We start from the raw sequence: 22725 nt of genomic DNA, 5'->3' as shown, positions 1-22725 counted from the left end.
TCACCTGGATGTTAGAGAGCTCCTTCTTGATCAGGAAGCTGACTTGATCCCTGTCATTCCTTGAGTAATAGAGGCGGCAGCAGGATGGTTTTCCATCTCTCCCAGCTCTGCCAGACTCCTGGTAATATCCAGCCATTGACTTGGCAATATTCCAGTGGGCAACAAATCTGCATGTGGTAAAACAGGGAACATGAGGCTGCAGGCTTCTCAGAGCACTGCATACACCAGTGTGGTGTCTGTGGGCATCAACAATAGCAAAAAACAGGGCAGCAAAACATAAAAGAGGATGGAACACAGCAAGAGAATTGGCACACTGAAGTTTTAGTCCTCTTAACACACAAAACATGGAAAGCAGCAGAGCTGTAAGAAAACAAATGCAGCTGGACAGCATGTGAGCAGAATGCCACTCCAAATGGATAGAAAAGAACGAGCACGTGAGTATCCCAAACATGCATACAACTGTGCAGCTATGAAGACTGAGAATAAGGACACTGAATTAAGTAGTTTGAGAGATTTTACCATAAAATACAGCATTAATAAAAAAGTCATTTATTTTGTGGCACACAACTGCACCATTATGAAACACATTTTTAAGTACTTTCTTTTAAAAAGACATTTAGCCAAAATCTCCATGGGAAATTCCACCTCACTGTGCTTCTCAGATGAAGGCAACCTTCCTAACCAGCAAATATGAATATAGAATAATTACTAAATTTTATGTAATCTCCGCAGGAAGGTTTTCAACACAGCACTGCAAGACTGCTTTAAACCTGCTTGTACCTGACTATTCAGCAATTCAGCTTATACCTGTTTTGAGAGGATTGCACAGTAATGCTGCCAATGTTTTCAAGTCTGCCTCAAAGCCAGCATGACCCAAGGGCAGGTATGATGCATATAGGTGTAGCTAAAGATTAAATGACAAAAGCCAGCAAATGTGTTTCTTTAAACAGAAACAACCCAGGAACAGGCCAAGCAGGAAGCATCAGAGCCCTGCACATTTAAACCCCATCAGGAAGTTTGCTGAAGAAATTGATAAATAATTTTAAGCAGAACTGAGTTAACAGTGAAGAGAGAGGAGCAGATTCCACCAGAATAAAAAGGGACACCACCTCCGTTTTCCCTTTTGTCCAGAAAAGTCACCTCCAGAAGTTGTCAGACCTGATCTTATTTGATAACATATGCATGAATACTCAGAAATCTGCCAACACAGAGCAAAAGCTAAGCAGCAGTACCTTGTTAACTAGGCTTGGTTATAATGTTCTTTAAGTTATTTTTAAAATGCCTGTAAAGAGTCATTTTAACTCTATTCCTTGTAAACTAACCAGACTACAAGCATATTTCAGCTATATTTCACTTTCAGTCAGCCCTGTGCATTTCAGTTACTCTGCCTTTTTTAATGACCACTGGACAGGGCAGAGTGCTTCAGCAGGTCATTCATTCATGTCCTATGAGACTCCTCACTTCTCTGTTTGGAAAGATGCATCAAGGAGTAAAATTGTCACTGCTAGGGGATCCTGTTTCCTGGCAGCACAGTGACACAGGCAGAGGGATGGCACAGTTGTGAACTGATGGGATTGGCTCAGTGATGTCCTGCCCTGCTCTCACAGTATTCAGAGCAGCTTCTGTATGCGGATTTTAGACATGAGGTCTGTTGTGGGTGTTGTCTCAGCTGCACCTGAATTATCCCTCTAGTAAGTGATCATAATAATAACTCAGCACAGCCATATTGCAGGGCAGGAATTCTAACCCAGAGCCCTTATGGGGACAGCAATCTCAAAGGAACAGCAATGGCAAACCATGTGCAAAGTTTCTGTCCTTGGACCAGAGCTGTATTTTTATATGGTTATTGCCATTTGTGAAGGGCTATTTTTTCCCCATTGCACTGCAAGAGATCTCCAAAAAAAAGCTGGCTCTGACTATTTTAATAGAGGGTGGGTGAATTATTTTAGGTGCAGATTTTCTTTCCACTGCTTTTAAACAGCAGCTATTGCACTAAGAGAAGTGAAAGAGACAGCTGTGATTGCACTGATGGCTTTTTCTGAAACCATGGAGGGTGTGGCAGAAAAGCATTCCTCCAATTTTCTTGATTTTGAGGATGACTGGCAAAGAGGAGCTCTGCTGCCTTGTGTTTGATGTTTTTACAAAGCCCTCCCAGGTTTGGTTTTGCTGCTTTTAAGATAAAAACTTCCAGCACTGGTTTTGTTGGTTTAAGCAAGTGTTCATCAGGCAGTTGAGTCAGGTGGATTAGGTAACAGAGGCTGAGACCTTTCCTTCCCCCTGCTCAGGTTTCAGTCTCTGATGGTGCACAACACTCAGCCTCACACACCTGACGTTTCCTTTGTCTACTCCCATTCCAAAACTGATGGTTGCAACAATGACAGGGATCTTCTCCTCCATCCACTCATTCTGGACAGAAGTCCTGTCAGCTGCCTTGAGCCCTGGGAAGGAAAACAGAAGAAAATAAACACCACCACAACAAACCAGACCAAAACCAACCAACCAAACCCCAAACCCCAAGGAAAAAAAACAAAAAACAAAAAAAAAAAAAAAAAAAAACCAAAAAAAAGAAAGAAAGAAAATCCTCTTGTTTCTTTCCTTCTCATCCATTCCCCCATTACAGGCAAACTCCCTCACTAAAACTGTCTGATGTACACACTCCTCTCTTCCCAGTGTTTAAACTGGCCTGGGACCAAGCAGAAGTCAGCAGCAGCTGTTTTTATTCCAGAGAAAAAAATCCAGCTCCCCACCCGGGATAAAAGCAGTTGTTATATTCAGGCCATGAAAGATCCAACAAAACCAATAGTTCTGGAGACATGGGAATGCCATTGTGGTGAAGGGCTGCACTTACCTCACAGACCTGGTGTGTGAGCATCACACAGAGTGCAGAGCATGCCTAGAAAGCAGTTTTCTAGGTAGCCCCAACCCAGGTGGCAGAGTTCATTCTCCCAGCTAGTGAGAGATGCAGACTCAGGTACCTGCATGATAGGCCTTGGCCTTCAGCCCTCGGTAGCTCAGCTCAATGGCCAGCTGGTCACACACATCCCTCATCCTGCAGTACACGATGCCACAGCCGGAGTACACCTGGGAGCCAGGAGACAAAGGCCAGGACACTGCCTGAAGTCAAACAACAAAGCTGCAAATACAGCCCCTCATCCTCTCCTAGTAGACACAATGCAAGGAGCATCTCACAAACACACCCAGGTGCAGAGGTTATAGCTGAGCTGCAGAGTTATTTTGAGAATTAGTGTTAGAGCAGGAAATTCAACACTTCAAATGCTTCTGCTCATCACAACACTAAAAGAGCAGAACACAAACATACAGAAGGCCACAGAAGGTGTGACAAACCAAGTGGAAATACTTGTTCTATATTCCTAGTCAATTTTCTTTTATACTAACCCCCTTCTGAGGACACCTCTGACAGGACCACAGCCTCCACATTCTACCTGTTTTAGAGGAACTAAATAATATGTGTGCACTTTTAGAGGACTTAGAAAACACACACGAGCACTTTCCTTCCTGGGACCACCTGATTTCCTGCTACAGACCTGTGAGGGCCCCACCAACCCCTAGAAGGCCAGGGACCATTAGGGTAGATTTTGTCCAGTTTAGTTTTCTTCCCTAAAGGTACAACCTACCCCAGTGGCGCCCTTCACTTCAAGCGCCTTCAGACAGAAATCCTTCAAGTTGGCGTACGGATCAGTAAGGAGCTCTTTGAACTGCACATCATAGAACAAGTTAGATCTGAAACAAGGAGTCTTGAAGGTGGAAAGTGGTTGCTTGAGCTTGAGCGCTGCCACCACATCCTCCTGGACCTGCTTGGTGGCAGTGGCAGTCAGGGCAACGCAGGGGGTGTGGGGGATGCGGCTGCGCAGGGAGCCCAGGCGCAGGTAGTCGGGGCGGAAGTCGTGTCCCCACTGGGAAACACAGTGAGCTTCATCAATGACCAGGTAGGACAGGAGGTTTCTGGACATCAGGGAGTTCAGTGTTGGCTGGAAGGAAGAGGCAGCTGCCATCTCTGGGGTGATGTACAGGAGCTTTACTTGAGGCTTCTCACTTGCCAAGTCAGCCAGGATGGTTTTCTTCTCCTGGGCAGACAGTTTGGAGTTCAGAGAGCAGGCTTTGATCTTCAGAGCCAGCAGGTGATCCACCTGATCCTAGAGTAAATACAAAATAGAAATTAAAATCAAACGGGAATAAAGAAAGTCACCAGCACCAAGAAAGATTAGGAGGGAGACCCAGGTGAGGCCCCAGCTTCCACCTCCAGGATCAAATCCCAGGACAACACACACCTACAGTCCTGTTAGTTACAGCTTCAATTCTAGATGCCTTTTCCTTCACTTGTGAGCTCCATCCAGCTTTTACATTCAACTGCATTTTTGTGCATCCATTCACTTTAAGGCAGTCTTTTTGCTGCTAAGGAACACCAGCAGGGAGCTGTGCAGAACCACTCATCACAGGCACAGTGACCTGAACCTGTCTCACTATTTACCCTACGGAGTTGTCACAGATGGAACATGAATACTCCCACCCTGCAAGAACAGGGAGCAGCTCAGTCCTACATAACTGAAGGATGTCCTAACACAACTGAGACAGGACAAAGTAAAAGGATCATGCAAATCACCACTGAAGCAGAACCAGAAGCACGGATGAGAATTGTGTCATGAAAACCAAGAAGAAAATGTGGCATCGCATCCAGATGAACACTGGCCATACAAATTCACTCCCCTGTCCCCTGCTCACTTGCACTTGACTAGCACCTGACATTTCAGGATGTGAAGAGTCCTGAAAAACAGGTATCTCATTATTTTACTCATTATCTGGCTTCAGTAATTGATTTAATGTCTGTTTCTGTTTTCTGTTCACAGTCACCTCTCAGCCTTCCCTACAATGAACTGCACAGGCTGAACTCTTGAAGTTTGGCTACACTGAAATACATCATGATCATTTCAGGCACAGCAACCCCTTCTCAGGGCTTGAGGAGAAGACCCTGGGGGTTGACTCCAGCTCTTTGCCTAAGACTCATCGAGCCCATCTCAACCGATTTGTAACTCTCTTATCAATGGTATCTTAACCTCCACTTCACTAATATTTGCCATGCTGGAGTTTCATCAGTAATCCCCACACTTGTAACAAATTCACTCTCTATAGTATCTTTTTGAGACGTATCACCAAGCCTGGTATTGTTTTTAACGTGTATTACAGTGAGATTGTAAAGGAGTTAAAATAATTCCACAAATAACAACTCCCAAACCAGCAGCCTTCAGCACCAGATGTCACGCAGTGCTAATGGTCTACACAAGTCTAAGCAATGCTACAGCTGCTCTTACAGGAAATTGTTTCTCCCAACAGGTGATGAAACAGTAGAAAAGGCAAAACAGAGGAAAAAAAGTCTCACAGATGAAAGTGCTCATGGAGCAGCTCTACTAAACCAGCTTCTTCCCATCACAGATTGACTGCAACAAAAAGACATTTTGATGCAGAATGAATTGTGCCTTCAAAGGCAACTTCATCACTCCTGGAATGATTATAGGTAAAGTGGCAGGTTTTTTTCCGGTTAAAGACCCATCTTTTGGTGCATTTGAGTTAGTCTGCTTTGCTGCTAATGTCTGGAGAAAATGGAGAAAGGCTCAGTTACAAAAATCACCAGGTTACTATTAGAGGCAAGACCATCCTTTTAGAGAAATGCATAGCATCATACCAGAGATACTCTGCTGTCCTCACCTATCCCAGGGTAAGGAAAGCACACTGAGACATCAAGAGAATCCAGAGGCAGGTCAGCAGCAGAGACTTGTGGGCAGAAAGTCAAGAGGGCAGCTGCTGTGCCTCCAGAGTCTCCTCTTCCCTGTCTGCTATTCCCCAGCTAACAGGAGACAGTTACCTGAATCAGTGCAATCAGAGGTGAAATGACAATGGTGATGCCCACTGCCAGAACTGCAGGAAGCTGGTAGCACAAGGATTTCCCTGCCCCTGTGGGCATGCACACAAAGACATCCTTCTCTCCTGCAAAAACAACAGAAGAAAGCTCAAGGCCTCTGAGTGGTGTTGAGTTCCTGGGGCTCAGGCAGGAGGGGGGGCAGAGACAGCACGTGTGCATGTACCAGCTGGCATAGCAAGAAAAACCCTTCAGTTTAGGTTCTAAAAGCACAGCAATACTTTGCATGCCAGCGGTGGTTTCCTTCAAAGAACCTCAGATTGCTTTGTAAACATTTAGGGGCAGCTGCACAAAAGTACCAGAAGATACACAGAAACCAAGATAAAGAGAAGTTAAGTTATTCATGCTGAATCTCCTCCAGAAAAGCTGCTTTCACTCATTTTACAGACCTCCACTTACCACGTTACCAGCCCCATGACAGAACTTCACCACATCCTCTTAAAGCTTATCCCAGAAAGGCCCCCTCACATGAAACAGGAGTTGTAAATCTCAACCACACTGATAACATCCTGCAGTGAGTGACTGTTCCTGCACTAACCAGGATCCAGCTCAAGCCAGGAGGGTGCCAGTGACACCAGGTTAACAGGTAGAGACACCTTACACACAGAATCCCACTTCTGACAGGTCTGTTGTCAACAGTGAGTGGTGACAGATGGAAACTGAACTGGGCACTGTTCTGATTCACACTGAGAAAGCTGCTGGGGGAGCTGGCAGCTTGTTTATGTGAGCTGCCTGTCCACCCCCAGCTGGCTGTTGGGGCATGTGTCAATATCAGCACAAAAATGTTTCTGGTAACGGCCCCACGGTTCTGAGGATCTCAGCTATGCCAAGAAATCAAGTCCTCTACTGGTATTGTCTTTAACACATGGACAGTTTTACTCTGAAAATGTCTGGATGGTAACAGGTTTGATGTCATCTGACCACAAACACAGTGGCAGGTATGAGGAGACAACTAGAAAGACTCCATCAGTGCTGCATTTTCCCACTCCCATGATGCAATGACGGTGTTACAAAACAAATTAAAAGATGCAGAGCTCGTGTGCAGCACGTGCCCAAAACCACCTCAGAGCAGAGGAGGGCTGGGCACTGCTGCTTAGTCCAGGTGAGGTCTGCTCACAGCAGGCACAACAGCAACTCCTGCAGTGTCACCCCACACGGATGGAGATGGACACCCAGCCGTGCTCCACACGTCTCCCGTGTCGAGCCTCACCTCTCGCCACAGCCATGGTCGCACTTTCCTGCAGGGAAGTCTTGAAGGACTCGAACCCGAAGACCTTCTGCAGTGTTTTCCGGACCCTGCCCTCCAGGCCTGGGGGAGCCTTCCCGCTCATCCTAAGGATGCTGCGAACGGCGACAGGAACCTGAGCTAGACGCGGACGCTGCCACCCCCCTGTGCCCGAGGCCTGCCCCGACCCCCTGCCACCTGCACGGCCTCCCCCAGGGCTTCCCTGCCACACTCTCCCTTTTGTCGGGGCTCTCAGGGATGCTTATCCAGACCCCCTCGCTGGACAGGGCCGCACTGTGTTCACTCTGGGCCAGCCCCCTCCCACTGGGCACAGCATGGGGGCTCATAGCGGGGGCGCCTCAGTGCCCGCCAAACCCGCCCGCACCCGACGGGGAGGGGGTGTGTGGGGCAGGCGGCTCCTTCTCACCCGCCCCCCTTCCTTCCCCGGGCCCTGCACCCTCCATGTCCCCTGCCCACCCCCGCCCCGTCCCGGCCCCCACCCTCCGCGCTCGCTCCACACCCGGCAGATGCTGTCGCGGCGCCACAAAATGACGTCAAGAGCTTCAATTAAACGCCCGGCCCGCGCACTTTTCATCGCCTCTCCTCCCCTGGGACGCTCCGCTCGGCCTCGCTGGGGGTTTTTGCCCTCCGGCCGTGAGCTCCCCGAGCAGGTTCTCCTCTGGCCGTGAGCGCGGGATTCCCCCGGTGCGCCGGGAGCGCGCTGAGGGCGGAAGAAGGGCAGCGTTGCCATGGTGACAGCGCAGCGCGCGTCATCCCCGCGCGCCGGAAGCGCGCCGCGGCCGAGGCGGAAGATGGCGGCGGCGAAGCGCAGCGTTCTCTCCTCGCTGGCGGTTTACGCCGAGGACTCGGACCCGGAGTCGGACAGCGAGGCCGGCACCGCGGCGAGCGATGGGGGAGCGCCCACGGGTGAGGGCGGGCAGGGGGCCGGGACAGGCGGCGGGCTGGGGTGCCAGGCTTCCCCCACGCGGCCCGCGCCGGCCTGGCGCTTTCCCCTATGGGAAGGGAAGGCCCCGCACGCTGCCACCTCCCCTTTCCTCACAGTTTTCCTTTTCTCTTCCTCCTTAGGAGAGAAAGGAGGCCTGGTGTCAGTTGGGTACGGAGAAGATGACTTTACCCGCCTGGATGGGGACGAGGAAGGGTATGAAGAGGAGGACGATGAGAACAGCAGGCAGTCAGTAAGTACCTCCCTGCTCCGGGAGCTTGTCTTGACCCCTTACGTAGGTTGTAGAGGCTTTTCTCTTTCACATAAAAACCCCGAATAGCGACCCGTGATGGGACCCGGAATACTGGCCTCCTGGTGTGGGTTTCAGCACGTTCCACCTCCTCCTTTCCACTTTGTTTTCAAGTAGAAAGCATTTGCCCTGAAACCCATCAGCAGCTCGGCGCAGCTCGTGTTGCTCGTTACTGTGTTGGTGTCGTTGGACTCTTTTTTGGGAAAAAGGCTGTTACAGCCACTCCAAATAAAAGCTGTTCTTTAAACATAGTTGACCTGTAAGAACTTTGTAAGGGGACCACACTGTCAGCTGGTGGATTAAAAAGAATAAATTTCTGCGCTGTCTTAATTATTCTTTTGTGTGTAGCTCAGTGCACTCCCTGCATCAAGTCACCTTGATGTAACAGTGTCCTGTCTACATGTGGGTGGCTTTTGTCTGTCACAGGTGCATGGCACATGTCTGATGTCACCTGAAGTCTGAGATAACAACAGTGTGGGGGGACAGGGCACGGAGCTCACAATCTGTGAGTGCAGCTGCATCACGCTGAAGGATGTGTAGTCCTGCCCAGGGTCTGGGGGAGTGAAACAATAAGTTTGGAGGGGGAAAGGGAAAGTTCTCATCTCCTTTCTTTATTGTAACCCTTTTTCTTACCACTGTGTTATCTTCTCCCCATTCCAGTTCTTTCTTCTACCACATAGCCAAAAACCCAGGACCACTCCTATAACTTTTCCTCACTGAAATCTGCTTTGTGTGTGTTGGATCAGTCTCTCAGGAGACACTCTTTTTGCCCAAGTAGCAGCCAAGATATTCCTCAGTCTCTTGTTCCTGTTTTAAGTTGTGTTGTGTTGCCCCTGGTGTCTCCTTTAGCAAAGCAGTGAACCTTTTTTACTGCCTCAGTGATTCTTCTTTTTATATCCAGCACTTCTAGACTCTGCTTCAGTGAGGTCTGTCTAGTTCAAAGGAAGCCCTGTGTGTGATCCAGGTGCTTGCCAAGGTCAGCTGTGTTTAGTTAGTACTGTAAAGGGCTTGTAAATGGGGTGGCTTTATTGCCTACACAGCTTTTGGTGCAGGTTGCAGCTCTCCATCATCTGCTGCTGTTCATGAAAGGACAATCAGTCAATCACTTTGGTATCAGCCACTGGAACTTGGTTTTTGTTTACAGTGCAGCTTGCACAAGTTACTTCCCCTTTTTTTCGCCCATTAAATTTTCTCTGAGCAGACTTGAAGACTTCCTTGGCATTGCTTGTGCTGGCAGCTCATGGGGGTTATGAGTTGTTTTTAGGAAGCAGGGTGAGGTGCTCTCAGGCTGTCCTGTGCTTTGCTCTGTACAACTCAGTGGGTGTTTTAACTACTTTAACAGTGACTGAAAAGCCTCTGTTTTTATTCAAAGCCAGTTCTCAGTAATGCTGCTTTGTTTGTTAATGTTCTTACTCCCTGCTAGGTCAGAAGTTTTTGAGAGCTGTTTCAGTTACTGTCTGCAACATGGATAATTCAACCCATTATTGCTTTGATGAAAGTCACTTTTATCTATATAATAGAGACTGTAGAGGAGAGAGTAATCTCATTTGTGGTAAACAACAGTTAGTTGGTTCTTTGCTAGTTACAAACTCACTGTAATTAACCTTTGACAGTCTGGACTGAATTATTGTCATATGTGCATCTTTCAGAAAGGGAAGCTGGAGAGTAGCTGAAGTGAAGGAGTTTGTGTCTCAAATCTGTAAGAGAGGCATCTTAATTCAGTCATTGAAAACTCACTGAGGTTATTGTGTGGTCAGTCTCTTGCTTGCCTTGTCAGAACTGGCTCATGTGCCAATGCTTTGAGGTGGGCAGTTCCTTGTAAACTCTTCCTTTCGGTTGCACCTCTCATTTCACTTTTTCTTTTGTTGCCCTTTTTGAAGCTGAAACACTAAGTTCTTGTTTTGGGGCCAACATTGAAATTTGTGGAAAAGTTTGGAAGAAAAACCATTTCCCTGAGTTATGTGAGCATGAAAAACACTTTCTGCTCCTCAAACTTGTTTTGAACCCAGAGAATGTGTTTATGTCTAGAAACAGGGCTACTGGGAGGATGCCAGTGAGGGGACAGCAGGTTTACTGCCAGTGGGGACCAACTGGAGCTTCCTGCTCACCCGGTGTGGATTTTCAAACAATGCTGTGTTCAGTATTTTAAGCTCTCACAGGGCAGAAGTTCCCCCAGTTCTTTGGTTTATTTCTGGTTCATAAAATAAAATTTTAAGAAATGGAGACTGTTACCTGGAATTTGTCAGTGTTCCCTTCTGTGGAGGTTCACAGCATCTGCAAGCAAGGCACGCGAGCTCTGCACCAGCAAGGAAGTTGTGTCTGCTGGATCCCTGGTACTTGGTGCTAGGCCAGACCCTCTCCAAGCCTGCATGTTTGGTTTGGTGGCAGGCCAGCTGTGTGTCCTGTGTGTGTTGCTGATGCTTGGGACTATCACAGGTCTTGCAAATGCTGCTTTTTGTGTGGGTACTGCTGAACAGAGGCTCTTCAATCACCACCTGCCAACTGGAGGGGACAGAATTATCAAAGGACAAATGCTTTTTTCCCCAGTTCTGCTGCTTCTTCGTGTCTAATTCTGAGCATTCCAGAGCTGCATGAGTTTTATAGGGACAACTGCTGCTGAGCGACGCTTTTGCCTACAAAAACCCCAAAAACCAAACAAACACTTCTCCCCCTGACTGTAGGACTTGTTTTCTGGTTATGAGTGGGTGGGGCAAAACTACTCTCCATGGAAAGGGTCTTGGACTGCTGCTGGGCTGCTGAATGCCCTTTGCTGTAAGTTCAGTTACTTGCCAGGCCTGCTCTTTAAGCTTAATCCTGTAAATTCTTGTCTTGTAGGAAGATGACGATTCAGAGACTGAAAAACCTGAGGCTGGTGACCTAAAGGTATTTGAAAGTGTGGTCTGGTGGTGGTGGGGAAGCTCAGTACAAGAGGAGTAAGTTTTAACAGCATGGCTTGGTGTTCATGTGTGATCTGTAGTTAGTTCCACACCTTTTGTAGCTTTAACCTGTGTTTCTGACTTTAGTTCTGGCTTCTGCCAAAGGCAGTTGATCACAGGCTGAGTCACAATGAAGGTTGGCCTTCATGAACTTGGCCACGTTGTGCATTAGACCTGAAGTTTGCTGACAGCATCTCACCTGCTTTGCAGTGGTGTGGGAGGTGCAGCATCCACTACAGAATTCTGTAGGACCAGTGTTAGTTGGAATAATTTCTTTGTTTAGAACAACTTAATGAATAAATGATCCTGTGCCCTTACAGGCCATGGAAGGTTTCAGAATCAATTCAGTTCTCTCCAGCTCTGTCCTTCTGAATGAAGCAGTTTTGTAAAGGTCACAGATAAATTTAAAAAGTGAAATAAGATCCCCAGATGATAGCTATTATCGTAAATAGTTGAAATCATCTTTATCTTGGGATTTCACCTTGTTCCTACTGAACAGCAGGTATTTAACAGCACACAGGACATGGATCAGGCTAAAAGCTGGAGGACAAAAGACCAAATCCATTTGAAACCATAGACAACTGTGTTTAATTTTTTATGTTAATTCGATAGAAGCAGGCCTGTTCATCAGGGATGCTGAGTGATGAACAATTGCAAGGGCATTTTTTTAATCCAGCAGCTTCCTCAAGGGTGCAGGCAGTCCCTAAACTCTACTACAAAAACCAGAGGACTGTGCTGCAAAGCAGAATTCTGTGGAGAATTTGATTTATGACAGGGCTTTGATAGGCTAAGATGAAGGCAAATGGATGTGTTTAGCTATTCTATTTGAATTAGTTTTATAGCAGCACCTTTTTTCAATATTCTTATGAATTTACAGTGATGCACAGCTGGAAATCTTGTCAGCTGTACTGCAGCTGGGGAAGTCTCAGTGTGTGAAATGGCTCCCAGGCACTTGGAAATGGAATGTGTTTTCTCCTTTCCTTGTTGCAAGAAAGATTTTTTTTTTTTTGAAAGAAATGAAAATGGAATCTCTCACTTTTATCCTTTTTCTACTTCTACATTTTTGCCCTGGTAAACATGGCAAGATGTTTCTCTAAAAACTGCTGGATTCAAATGTGTACTGTGAAATAAAAAGATGGGATTTCCTTAGACGATAAATTTGGTGTAAATGAAGTTTTTGAAGTGGTGTAGTAGGGCCCTGTTGCAAGTGTGTGCATTTCTGTCTTCTCTAAAAGGGCTATAGGACTTCAGGGCAGTGGAGAATAGGTCTGGCAGAGAGAAAAAACAGAATTAGACTGTAGTTGCTCTTATCTGAGTAATCATACGTGCCAGAAATCTCGCCACTGAGTTGTGTGGGTGCTGCTTTAATATGTCACTGACATTTCATGTTGGCTTGTTTAAGAAGCCTCTTGCTTTCAGTGGGTTTTGTGTACTGCTGTCCCGGTGCATTTTTTTGCTTCTGAAGAAGAGCCACATGTGGCCACAGAGCAGCATTTCAGCTTCAGTGAGGAAGCAAAGAAATAATGAATGTATTAAAAATAAAAAGCATTTTGTATCTTGGTAGACTGTGCAATAGTAACTCTGCAAGAACTGAAAATGTGCATTAAAGGAAATCAATAAAAGAACGGTAAAATGTAATTCCTGCCATCCCAGTGTGGCATGAAAGGTGAGGATTTGAGAAGAGTAGGAGGGAGGCAAAGTTGAACTGAGTCTGAAACTGCTGAGTTTCAGACATCGATGTCATCCTTAACAGATGTCTTCAAACACAGGTGAAAAAGGGAATTGTGTCCTTTGGCCTTTTGGGTTTTTTTGAATATTAAGTGGTAGCTCTAGAGCCAGCTGGCACTGGGCAAGGAGGAGGAGGCAGCCCAGTGCCCTGCTGGGGCATGGCTGTGGGGGCACTGGTGCAGCTGCACCAGCCATGCTGTTAGGAAATTCACTTGGGACGGGGAGGGATGAAACATCCCTGTGGAAGTATTTGTACCTGGGGCAGTTGCAAATGTTTCCCATCCCGTTTTTCCACCAAGTGGCAGTGTTCTCCTCCATCCTCACTGCTTGGAGCTTGTGATGTCTGTGACAGCTAACAGGTGTTGCAGTTACTGTAAATCCAAAGTGCAGCCAAAAGGGAGGCCCTTGATTATAACTTGCTTACACTTTTGGGAACTTAATTTTGTTTTGAACCTGAAGAGTGCTATAGTTGCGCCTGCTCAGTTTCGTGGAGACATCAGAGACTTGGAAACATGTTTAAATAGATTCCCCATGCTCTTTATATATGGCTAGGGTTTTTTCAAGGTCTGAATCTGACCATAGGCAGAAAGTAAATAATTTAAAATGCATGAATGAGAAAAAGAAAATGCAATTCATCAGTCAGTTATAGTCATTTCAAGCCCTGAAGATACATATATATATTTTTTTCTGTTGTTTTGCCTCTTTGTACATATTGTGAATGAGCTACCTAGAGCTTATACCTTGAATAATGGAGCCAGGTTGTGTGGAGCAGTTCCTCTCTTGCTGGTGCAGCTTGTGATTTGGCCTCATTGTGCACTTGGATAGTGCCAGACACAAAACCTCCAGAAGGGTCAGTTGGTGTCAGTTGTGGGTGGAGTCAGAGGAGACAGAAAGTGGGGAATGATGTAAAAATTCTTTGGTAAAGTGATGATGGGGAGAGTGGCATTTGGAGCCTGCCTCAAATAGCCCCACTGGGAAGATATTTATTTTATATTTGCCTCAGGTTTTTCTCTTGATTCCAGGGCATCTGCCCTTGTTGGTTTTGATGAAGGGGCACCCCTCTGGCTGTTCAGCCCTGGTTCCTCACTGGAGGGGAAGCCAATACAAAGTGCTGGTTGGGACTGCAGCTTTCCTGTGGGTTTTTTGTGGGTTTTTTGGGTTTTTTTTTTTTTTTTTTTTTTTTTGTTTTTTTTTTGTTTTTTTTTTGCCAAGGAGCAAGTCACAATAAGCTTTCCAAGTTCTAACATTGCCATGTCAAACCACTGCTTGGCGAGATAGAGAAGTTTTTATGCACCTGTTTGGAGGAAAAGGTGTGCCAGTAGGAGGAGAATATTTAAGCCTCATCAGTCATCTAGATGCATTCTTCCAGAGCAGACTTCTGGCCCATGGAATTCATGTTACTGAGCATCTCTGAGTTATTAAAAAACATGCTGTGCTTGCAGCAAAAAGCAGAATCCTTTTTAAGCAGCAGATTCAGATATATTCAGTTGCATCCTGTAACTGAATTTTGAAGTACTTCAGGCCTCATGGGAAACTGGAGATTCAAACCTGGGTAGAGCTAACTGCTCTTCCAGAAATCAAAGCTGGATGGATGCTCAGGCTCTGGAACAGGACAGGTTTGTGAATGGCCACAATCCGTTTTACCCGAGCAGTCACCGATTGAAAACAAGCATCTGCCTTAAAAGCACTTTAGAAACAAGACCTTCTGCTTTGGAGGGGGAAGAAATAGGCAACAAAATCTGTTGTTTAACAGTGATATCCACAGCCTGGATGAGTTCTTTGTGCCCTTTCCTCAGATGGAGGAAAGGAGCCCTGGGTACAAACTGCAGGAGGTTTGGGCTTGGGTGTGAAATGTGGTGTTGTGTTAGTTTGGAAAGACAGGGTTAACAGGGTGCAGGTTGCTGGGGCTCTGGCCAGCAGCTTACTCTGGTTACAGCCTTGATGCAGTAACAAGATAGAAGCTTTCAGAGCTCACTAAATGGACCAGCCCTGCTGGAAAATGAAAAATGAACCTTAAAATACTGACCTTGTGCTCCAAGCCTCACCTGAGGGGTTCTGTGCTTCATATTGGAGGGCTGGATGAATAACAGGTTGCAAGTGTTGATCAAGGACAGAGCCCAGCCCTGCAGCTTGGCTCCTGGAGCTTTCCCAGAGGGAAATCATTAACTCTTGAGCCTTGATTGTTGTATCAGGACCAGCCAGTGCAGGAAAGCTAAGAAATTTGCCACTCCCTTGGCAGGTGAATGCCTGACACATGGTTGCAGTTTTTCAGAACAGGTGGCTACTTTGATGTTTTCCTTTCCTGGTTTTGTTTTAAGGGTCTCCTCTGCATGCTCGAGGAGTTGTATGGTGAGGCAGCCAAACTGGGATCTCTCAGAAGGCTGTCAGATTTTCAGAGGAATACTGTGCCTCTAAGCATGTCTAAGGACCTCCTCCTGATAATCATCAGCTCTTTATTATGTTTAGCTTTTATTGATCCAGCATACCTGTAAAGTAATTCTACTGTGTTATGATGTGTAGGTGTGTACTAATACTTAGAGGCTTTTGACTGCAGTGTTTTTTTTAATCTTGCCTACCCATTGACCTGTTTGTTTAAATTCCAAAATTATCTTGATTTAAAGTAAAAGTGGTAAGTGCTGAGAACCAGTAAATGGGTGTGTGTGCAGTAATGTAATCCCTGAAATTAACTCTTACTTTGATATGGCATATTAATTTTTCTGAATTCAGCATACATTCATCAAGCCAGGTTCTCAAAAAATGCTTGAACCTACTCATTAACTTTCATCTCAGGTGTAATTATATTGCTCCAGAGAAGGGGAAAAATATGTTTGGGAAAAGTTCTATGCTTAACTTAATATCCTTGCATTATGCATGGCTGTGAGCATACCTCTGTAAACGCTTTCAAAGCATGAACTGTGCAGTTCCCAGGGTCGGGGTCAAGGTTAGAACTCCTGTGGTTTGTTTCCTCACTCATTCCTTTGCCTGGAAGCACAGCCTGAGGGTGCCAGTGATAAGCACTGCAGTCTCAGATTTGTTTTCTGTGTTTTAGCTTCCTTTTAATATAATTGTGTAAAATGCTTCCAACTCTGTGTGTTTTTCCCTCGTTTTAGGTTTGACAGATGTTTTTTCAGAGCTCTGTAGAGAGAACCCAGAGAGTTTCGCAGAGAGTTTAGAGGGGAGTAGAGGTAACTCAGCTACAAATGCTGCCTCTGCACTGCTACAGTGAGTGCCCAGACATGAAACCAGCTGATACCTGGTTCCAGTTTTATCTGGGTGAACCTTGGTTATTGCCAGAGAATATCACAGGCAGTCAAAGCTGTTCTGCATGCAGGAAGCAAAACAACATTTGGCATCTGGGATTATTTTGCCCCTTGCCACACGTACTCCTGTCTCCAGCTCTGTCTGAGAGGGAGACAGATCGCAGCCTTGTCGGGCTCTGAAGCTGGAATACCTCCTGGAGAGCTCCTGGCTTCCATCCAGCTCTGGAGCTGTTTGGAAGATGAGACATGTCCGTGGACATGCTTGTTCCTTCCTCCCCGCCGGGCATACATGTTGCAGCAGACTCTTCACTCCCTGCAGTACTGAATACCAGGGATTATTGACACAGGTGTGGCTTGCCTTCTTCCAAAGAAGAGCCAGGCTTGTTCTGTTTGTCTTTAAACTTGAAGAAAAGTCCTTTCTGGAGCTGCTTCCCCTTGCATATTTCACCTGATAAAGGTCTGAGTCCTTCAAGTCCAGCTCTGTAGCTGCAATTATTTCTGGCTGCTGTTCTCAAATAGGCTGCTCTGAGTGTGCAGGTCTGTGCATGTCACAGTGAGAGGCTGAGCAGTCAGCACAGATGGGGCATTGCCTCAAACACCAACAAATAGCTGAAAATAGCTCCTTCCAGCTGCCCTGTTCTGGGTACAGAAGGAGCAAAATCTGGATAAACTCCGTGGGATCCATTCACGAAGGAGTGAATTTCTCTCTGAGGATACTTGTTATTACACCTTGCCTCTACTCCAAACCATGAAGAATTTTTAGTACTATGTGTTAGGGGAGAAAGCTTGTGCAAGAAGTTAATTTTGTCTTCTGAGCCTTTCCTTTGCTGCTGTGATGCTTCAGAATTTTTACAGCCCACCTTCACCTTCTACTTGATTCTGCACTCCAACCAGAGTAAAAAAATAAAATAATCAAAGTACCTTGACACCTCCAGCCTTGTCATGTCTTGCTGGTACTTCACCAGTGAATTTCTATTTCACTGTAGTGAGCAAAAATGACTTGAAAGAATTTTTGGGCTGTGCAGATCAGGGGCAGGCTGCTGGGAGCTGTTGTGCTCCTGGGGCTGTGAAAGGAAGCAGGTAGCTTTGGGACCATGCTCCACTGGGAAGCAGGTGTTATTCATTGTACCTCCACATGGAAAGCAAAAGTTCTGGCACACAGTTCCTTGACTGGAAATTACTCCTAACAAATAATCTTTGTCAAATACTGAGATAGCATATGTCAGGTGAATGGAGTCAAGTTTCAAAGAAGCTATTTAAAGGCTTTATGCTATGAATGCTTCCTTTCTAAAGCACTTTCTCACTGAAATGTTCTGCCAGGTCTTGGTTGGGATTTTTTCAGTGGGGTTTTTTTTTTTTTTCCATTTCATTAATGAATGTGTATTTTTAGATATAATTTAGCTGGAAAAGTAAAAGGCAGTCTCAGCTATGCACATTTTGATAGGGAATGTCTCAGGAGTTGACTCTGATTTGTTCTTCCTTCCCTTTCTGTCTGTGACTGTATCTCCAAACAGATTTGTAAAGCCTGTATATAAGTGTCACTGAAGGGTGGATGTATCAGGGTTTTTTCATATGATGGCTTATTTCTGAGCTGCTGGATTTCTCTTGGTATCTAGATCATGGTCCCTACAGGTTTTTCTTAGTTAAATTTCTTATGCTGAACTGGGCACTTTGCCTGGAGCTATGTAGCAGAGCTGGCAAACAGGATATGGCTGTAGGAAATGTGCTTGTTTCAAGCTTTCTCTTGGGATTCTCCTCTCTCACAATGCAAGAAAAGAAAAAAGGGGTGGGAGAGGAGGAGGAATAAAAGCATTGTACTCTTGTTGCCTGACTTTCTCTTCCCCAGACTCTAAATGCACTTGACATGCACTCTGCTGCCTTCATCCTGGGTGCACACCAACATCAGGCAGATCTGGGGAGCAAGAAATGAAATCATGTCATGCACTTTTAATATTAAATGAGACATTTCTGGTCTTCTGTTCCCATGAGCACTTCTGATCTTTGTAGAGGAAAAGCAAGAACATAATTGCTACCATGTTCCTTTTAAAAAAGAAAAGACGGGAGAAAAAAGCATAATGCAGGGTTTGGGGTTGTCTTTCTCCTGCTGCCTGCATGATGTAGACATTTCACCTGTTTGCTCTGGCAAGGCCATCATCACTATTGGCTTAGACAGCTCTTCTAACTTCCTGCTAATTTATAGTTTCTTTCCATCATACTCAGCCAAGTGAGGCTGTTTGTGTTTTGGGATTACAGGAGATATTCTGAATTGTAGAGAGGAGGGAAAATTACAAAAACTTGTTGCTGACACTTCCTCAGATTCAAGAAATCCACTGTAACAGCTATTACAGCAGCAGATCCCCTGGCTACTGGTAGAAGCACTGTACTGAAAAATTCTCTTCTATACCTTCAAACTAATACACTGCTTGATGATGATGTGCCTGGTCTGTACATTTTGTGGCTGACAGTTTAAATTGGCATTAAATTTATGTGCAAACAATCATGTGAAGTAGTTGGGAGAGAGAAGAAATTCTGCAACACAAGAGCATTTGCTGAAAAAAAATAGAAAATGTTGAGAGGGAGGTACTGTCTGAGCTAGTTGCTTTTAATATTACCTGGAAGTCAGTGGAAGAATGAAGCTGCAGTTGGCTGCAAGTCTGGGAATGCAACTGAGCAGTGACAAACCTGACATCAACTTCACTATTTCTTAAAATTTGCATCTTTGTTAAAGCCATCAGGATCTGGTTTTGTGTCTTCTGCCTCCCTCTTGAGCCATTTCTCCTGCTAGCTTGAAGTGCACCTGCACTGACACGTGCACCTGCTTCTGCAAGAGTTGCTTGAATTTGTATCTTGTGGTGACAGTTAATGCCAGCAGTTATGTTGGATGTGAGCATTGAGCCGGATTTATGGGTCTTGTTTCAGCAAGGATTTAGTGAGCATTGTTTTAAGTCTGTCCATTCTTTCCATTAAATAAAGCTGTTCTGGGCAAGCCTGTCCAAACTGGAATTCATCAGTCTCAGATGCATATTGTTTTGCTTCCTTCCTTTAATCTGTTCAATGCTGTGAGGATTGTGTTGGGTTGTTTTTATTTTCCTTGGAGCCTGAGCAGACACTGTTTTTTATGTAACTGGATGGACTGTAGGACTTCAAAGATGGTCTATATTTCACCCCAGTGAGGTGAAAGCTTCAGGCAAAATGCAGCACTTTCCTTATGTGTGTGTACAGACACTCCCTTCTTCTTACTCCTCTTTAACTGATGATGATACATGAAAACTGAACCAGCACTTGGTGCTCAAGAGCCAGGCTCTTGCAGGCAGTCATTTTGTCCAGGGCTTGAAAAAAAAAATCATTTGTCTTGGGAAAGTGGAAAAAATGAAAAACTTTTTCCTATACTTGAACAACATAAGTGCATAAGTGTTGTCTGATGTGCACAATTGTTGGAAGCACAGAAGTCTATGGAAAAGGTGCAGTTTGGGGGTTTTTTTAATATTTTGTCCATAGCAGCTTGTGCTCTTCAGAGTCTGCTCTTTATTAGTGTCCAGATCAGGGGGAAGGAGTCTCCCTCCTGCTTGTTTTTGTGTTTCCAGTCTTCCAGCTTGGCTCTGGAGCACCATGGCATCCCTTGACTCCTTTCAATGGCTCTGCTGGAGTGAGGCTGTCTGGCTTTGGGCCCTTAAACCATTGATCTTGTGAGATCAAGGCTGCAGGGTAGACGGCAGCCAGAAAATCAACTTGCTGAGTTCATGATGTAGCAAAGTACTGGGTTTTTTTTTTGTTTGTTTCTTTGTTTATTTTTTATTTCTTTTTTAAACTCAGTTGAGCAATAATTGAATTTAGAGTTGCTTCTGTACAGATTTTTAGTGGTTTGGTTTGTGAAAACTATTGCCACTAGCAAAGTCTTGTTTTTTGAAAGGCCTCAGAATTCAAATGGAAATGAACTCTTTAAGTGATTCCTTTAGCTCTGGGATGCTTGAAATCTCTAGTAATTTCATATATTTACTCTGATAGGGAGTTTTGACATAAAATCCCTCCCACTAGAACCATCACCTGCTTGATTTCATGCTCTGTGTGAGATTCTGATACATAACACAGTGGGTATTGGTGATGTAATCTACAGAGAGATCACCTTTTCCTAAGTGGATTTAGGTAACTTTCCTTTATAAAATTCAGTTAACCTTCAAATTTCCATTGTTTAAATGCTTTGGAATTCCTTTAGAAATCTCTCATCCACACATAAATATTTCTTCTCTTTCATAACCAAAAGGTAGCAGCTTTCCAGTATTTATTGTACCTTATTTTTCCACTTGGTGATTCTCCATTCCACTTAATGTGTTAGGTAAGATCTGCAGATTTGTGGTTTTTATGCTGTCTTTCCTGATCAGTTCATTGTACTCATCGTGTGTCTCAAACTTAAATTAGCCTGAGGAGTGTAGAACACTTCTCGTGTGATTGCTCCACTGGAAGTTTTTAGAATGTTCTGGATCTTCAGTAGATACTCAGAGGTTTGAACAAGACTCCTTAAACCTTGCATCTGCCAAACTTTAGTCAAGTTGTTGATGCTTGCCTCATAGTTTTCAACAGCAAACTAAGCAAATATGAACAAGCACTGGAGGAGAAGTTGGTCATCCATTTGTTTTTTGAAGGCATTTAAGAGGTTTGAAAGCAGCCCAAGTTAATGAAAAGCTGTGTTGATGTCTCGTTCAGGATGGAGCAGTGGGTGGAGGTATGGAGGAACTCATCACTAAGCAAAATTCCTGTCCCTGGGCAGTGAGGTGTGGCTGCAATCCAGGGCTGAACGTGTTTGCTTTTGTTTGGTGTAGCTCTGGGCTCTCTGATGTCTTGGCTGAGGCCTGTGGACGTGGGGACTGGGCTTGTTGGAGTGGCTGTGGTAGGAAAGTGTGGGCCAGGGCAAAACAGTGGAGCCTGATAGCACTGGCTTGATTTAGCCTGTTATAAATGGGACAGACTCAAAGGATGCAAATTAAAGAAGAAAATTCTGGTTAAAGCAAACTTACTGATGATTCTGGAAGCTCCTAGAGCAGCTGACATTTCAGAGATCTTTGTCTAATACAAGGTACATGGCAGGAAAGGGTCTGGCCATCAGATTCTCTCTCAGTATATTAGTTCATGTTTCCTGAGAGCTGTGTGCTTATGCTTGGTACTAACTCCAGGCACACAGGAGACTTGAAAATGAGCTTCTGGACAAGTCGGAAATGCAGCACAGCCCCTTGCAAAGCTGTTAGTGGTCCAAAAAAGAGGGCACGTAGCCCATGTCTAATGACCTGAATTTGGCTGTGCCACTACGTCGCTTAAGTGCCTGCTTGGCAATATTGCTATTTTGGGGGATTATTTCTCTTGCAAGAAGTGGGCAGAAGGAGATGGGAAGCTTAATGGAATAATAAATGCAGTGCTGGGTATGAGGAAGGATCAAGAAGTGCTCAGGGAGATAGCCTGTCTCTTCCACTTCCCCCTCAGTTCCACTTAAAACTTACAAGAGATAAGAGTGCAGGATGTAGTTTAGTCAAGGTTGGAGCTAAAGCAGTTCCCTCCTTTCACCTCAACAAACATTTGCTTGTTGTCTCAAACCAAGGTGAGAAATGGTTTTAATTATCCATCTAGCAAGTTCCCCCCTGGAAGGGAATGAGCAGCCTCCTGACACATGTATTTACTGCTGGTGAGTCACTGTATGTGCCTGGACAGATGTTACCTTGCATCTGCAGCTCTGTGAGCTTCTCCAGCCTCCATGGTCATCTGGATTTGTCCTCACAGCCCATCAGTTACCACAGAGTTGCTCCCACTTCTCCAGTGCTGACCTGAAGCTCAGTCTGTGAACTCCTCATCCACGTAGGTTTGTGGAGAACACGGGCTGGATTGCCTGGATTCCTGTCCAGTGCCCTCACCAGAGAGAGCTACTGCTTTGGCATAAATTTTTTGCTTTGGAATGTCATGTTCCTGTTTAAATTTTTCTCTGTCTGTGATGCTGGGAGAAGAGCTGTTGATGCACACACCAAAGGCATTGTCTCAGAGGAGTTGGAGCTGTGACACTTCAGCCCATCTCAGAGGGGCCTGGGGCCAGCTGGCCAGGGAGAAGATGTGTGTTCCTCTGTGTACTTCTTTCTTTTTCTAAAATAGCTTTCGCCTTGTATTTTTGTGATCCAAGTGTACTAATGCAGAAATAGTGCTTTCCTTTTTTTTTTTTTTTTCCTTTTTTGTGTCTTCCATGAATGGCTATAAAAAATGCCTTGTAGCAGTTAGTGCCACACAAAGAATTTGTTTTTCTGCTTCCAGAGGGCTTTGGCTTCTCTGAAAATGGATAATTTTCAGAGTGAGTTTGGCACAAGCTGTTCCCACATCTGGCTTGGTGACCTCACTGCTCTCTCCTCACCTGATGCAC

At 45.2% G+C, this 22725-nt stretch overlaps 2 protein-coding genes and 1 long non-coding RNA gene across 10 annotated transcripts in view; 2 read left to right on the top strand and 1 right to left on the bottom strand.

Moving 5' to 3' along the window:
• The window catches only part of RECQL5 (RecQ like helicase 5), a 37255-nt gene extending 29958 nt beyond the window's left edge, over nt 1-7297 (bottom strand). For 5 of the 6 annotated variants that reach the window (XM_068209490.1, XM_068209491.1, XM_068209492.1 and 2 more), the window contains exons 1-6: nt 7143-7297; nt 5879-6000; nt 3636-4154; nt 2976-3081; nt 2327-2438; nt 5-167 (exon numbers count right to left, since the gene is read on the bottom strand). In XM_068209490.1, the coding sequence (XP_068065591.1) occupies nt 5-167; nt 2327-2438; nt 2976-3081; nt 3636-4154; nt 5879-6000; nt 7143-7263 (1143 nt within the window). In that variant the 5' untranslated portion in view covers nt 7264-7297. The remainder of the gene's footprint in view (nt 1-4; nt 168-2326; nt 2439-2975; nt 3082-3635; nt 4155-5878; nt 6001-7142) is intronic. The other variant, XM_068209494.1, reaches the window with a different exon arrangement.
• A 631-nt stretch (nt 7298-7928) lies between these two features.
• Nucleotides 7929-22725, top strand: part of SAP30BP (SAP30 binding protein) — a 29332-nt gene continuing 14535 nt past the window's right edge. The window contains exons 1-3 of one of the 2 annotated variants that reach the window (XM_068209485.1): nt 7930-8084; nt 8244-8353; nt 11246-11293. In XM_068209485.1, the coding sequence (XP_068065586.1) occupies nt 7970-8084; nt 8244-8353; nt 11246-11293 (273 nt within the window). In that variant the 5' untranslated portion in view covers nt 7930-7969. Of the gene's footprint in view, nt 8085-8243; nt 8354-11245; nt 11294-22725 lie in introns of both variants that reach the window. The other variant, XM_068209486.1, reaches the window with a different exon arrangement.
• Nucleotides 11303-19337, top strand: LOC137485161 (uncharacterized). Of its 2 annotated transcripts, XR_011005208.1 has the most exons (3): nt 11303-14232; nt 14290-15351; nt 16185-19337. It is a non-coding gene; the product is annotated as an uncharacterized lncRNA (long non-coding RNA). The 2 variants fall into 2 exon arrangements; XR_011005207.1 differs by lacking the exons at nt 11303-14232; nt 14290-15351 and adding an exon at nt 15365-15594.

Source organism: Anomalospiza imberbis, chromosome 19 (genome assembly GCF_031753505.1).
Source record: "Anomalospiza imberbis isolate Cuckoo-Finch-1a 21T00152 chromosome 19, ASM3175350v1, whole genome shotgun sequence".
Taxonomy (NCBI): domain Eukaryota; kingdom Metazoa; phylum Chordata; class Aves; order Passeriformes; family Viduidae; genus Anomalospiza; species Anomalospiza imberbis.
This window is presented reverse-complemented; position numbering and strand designations above follow the sequence as displayed.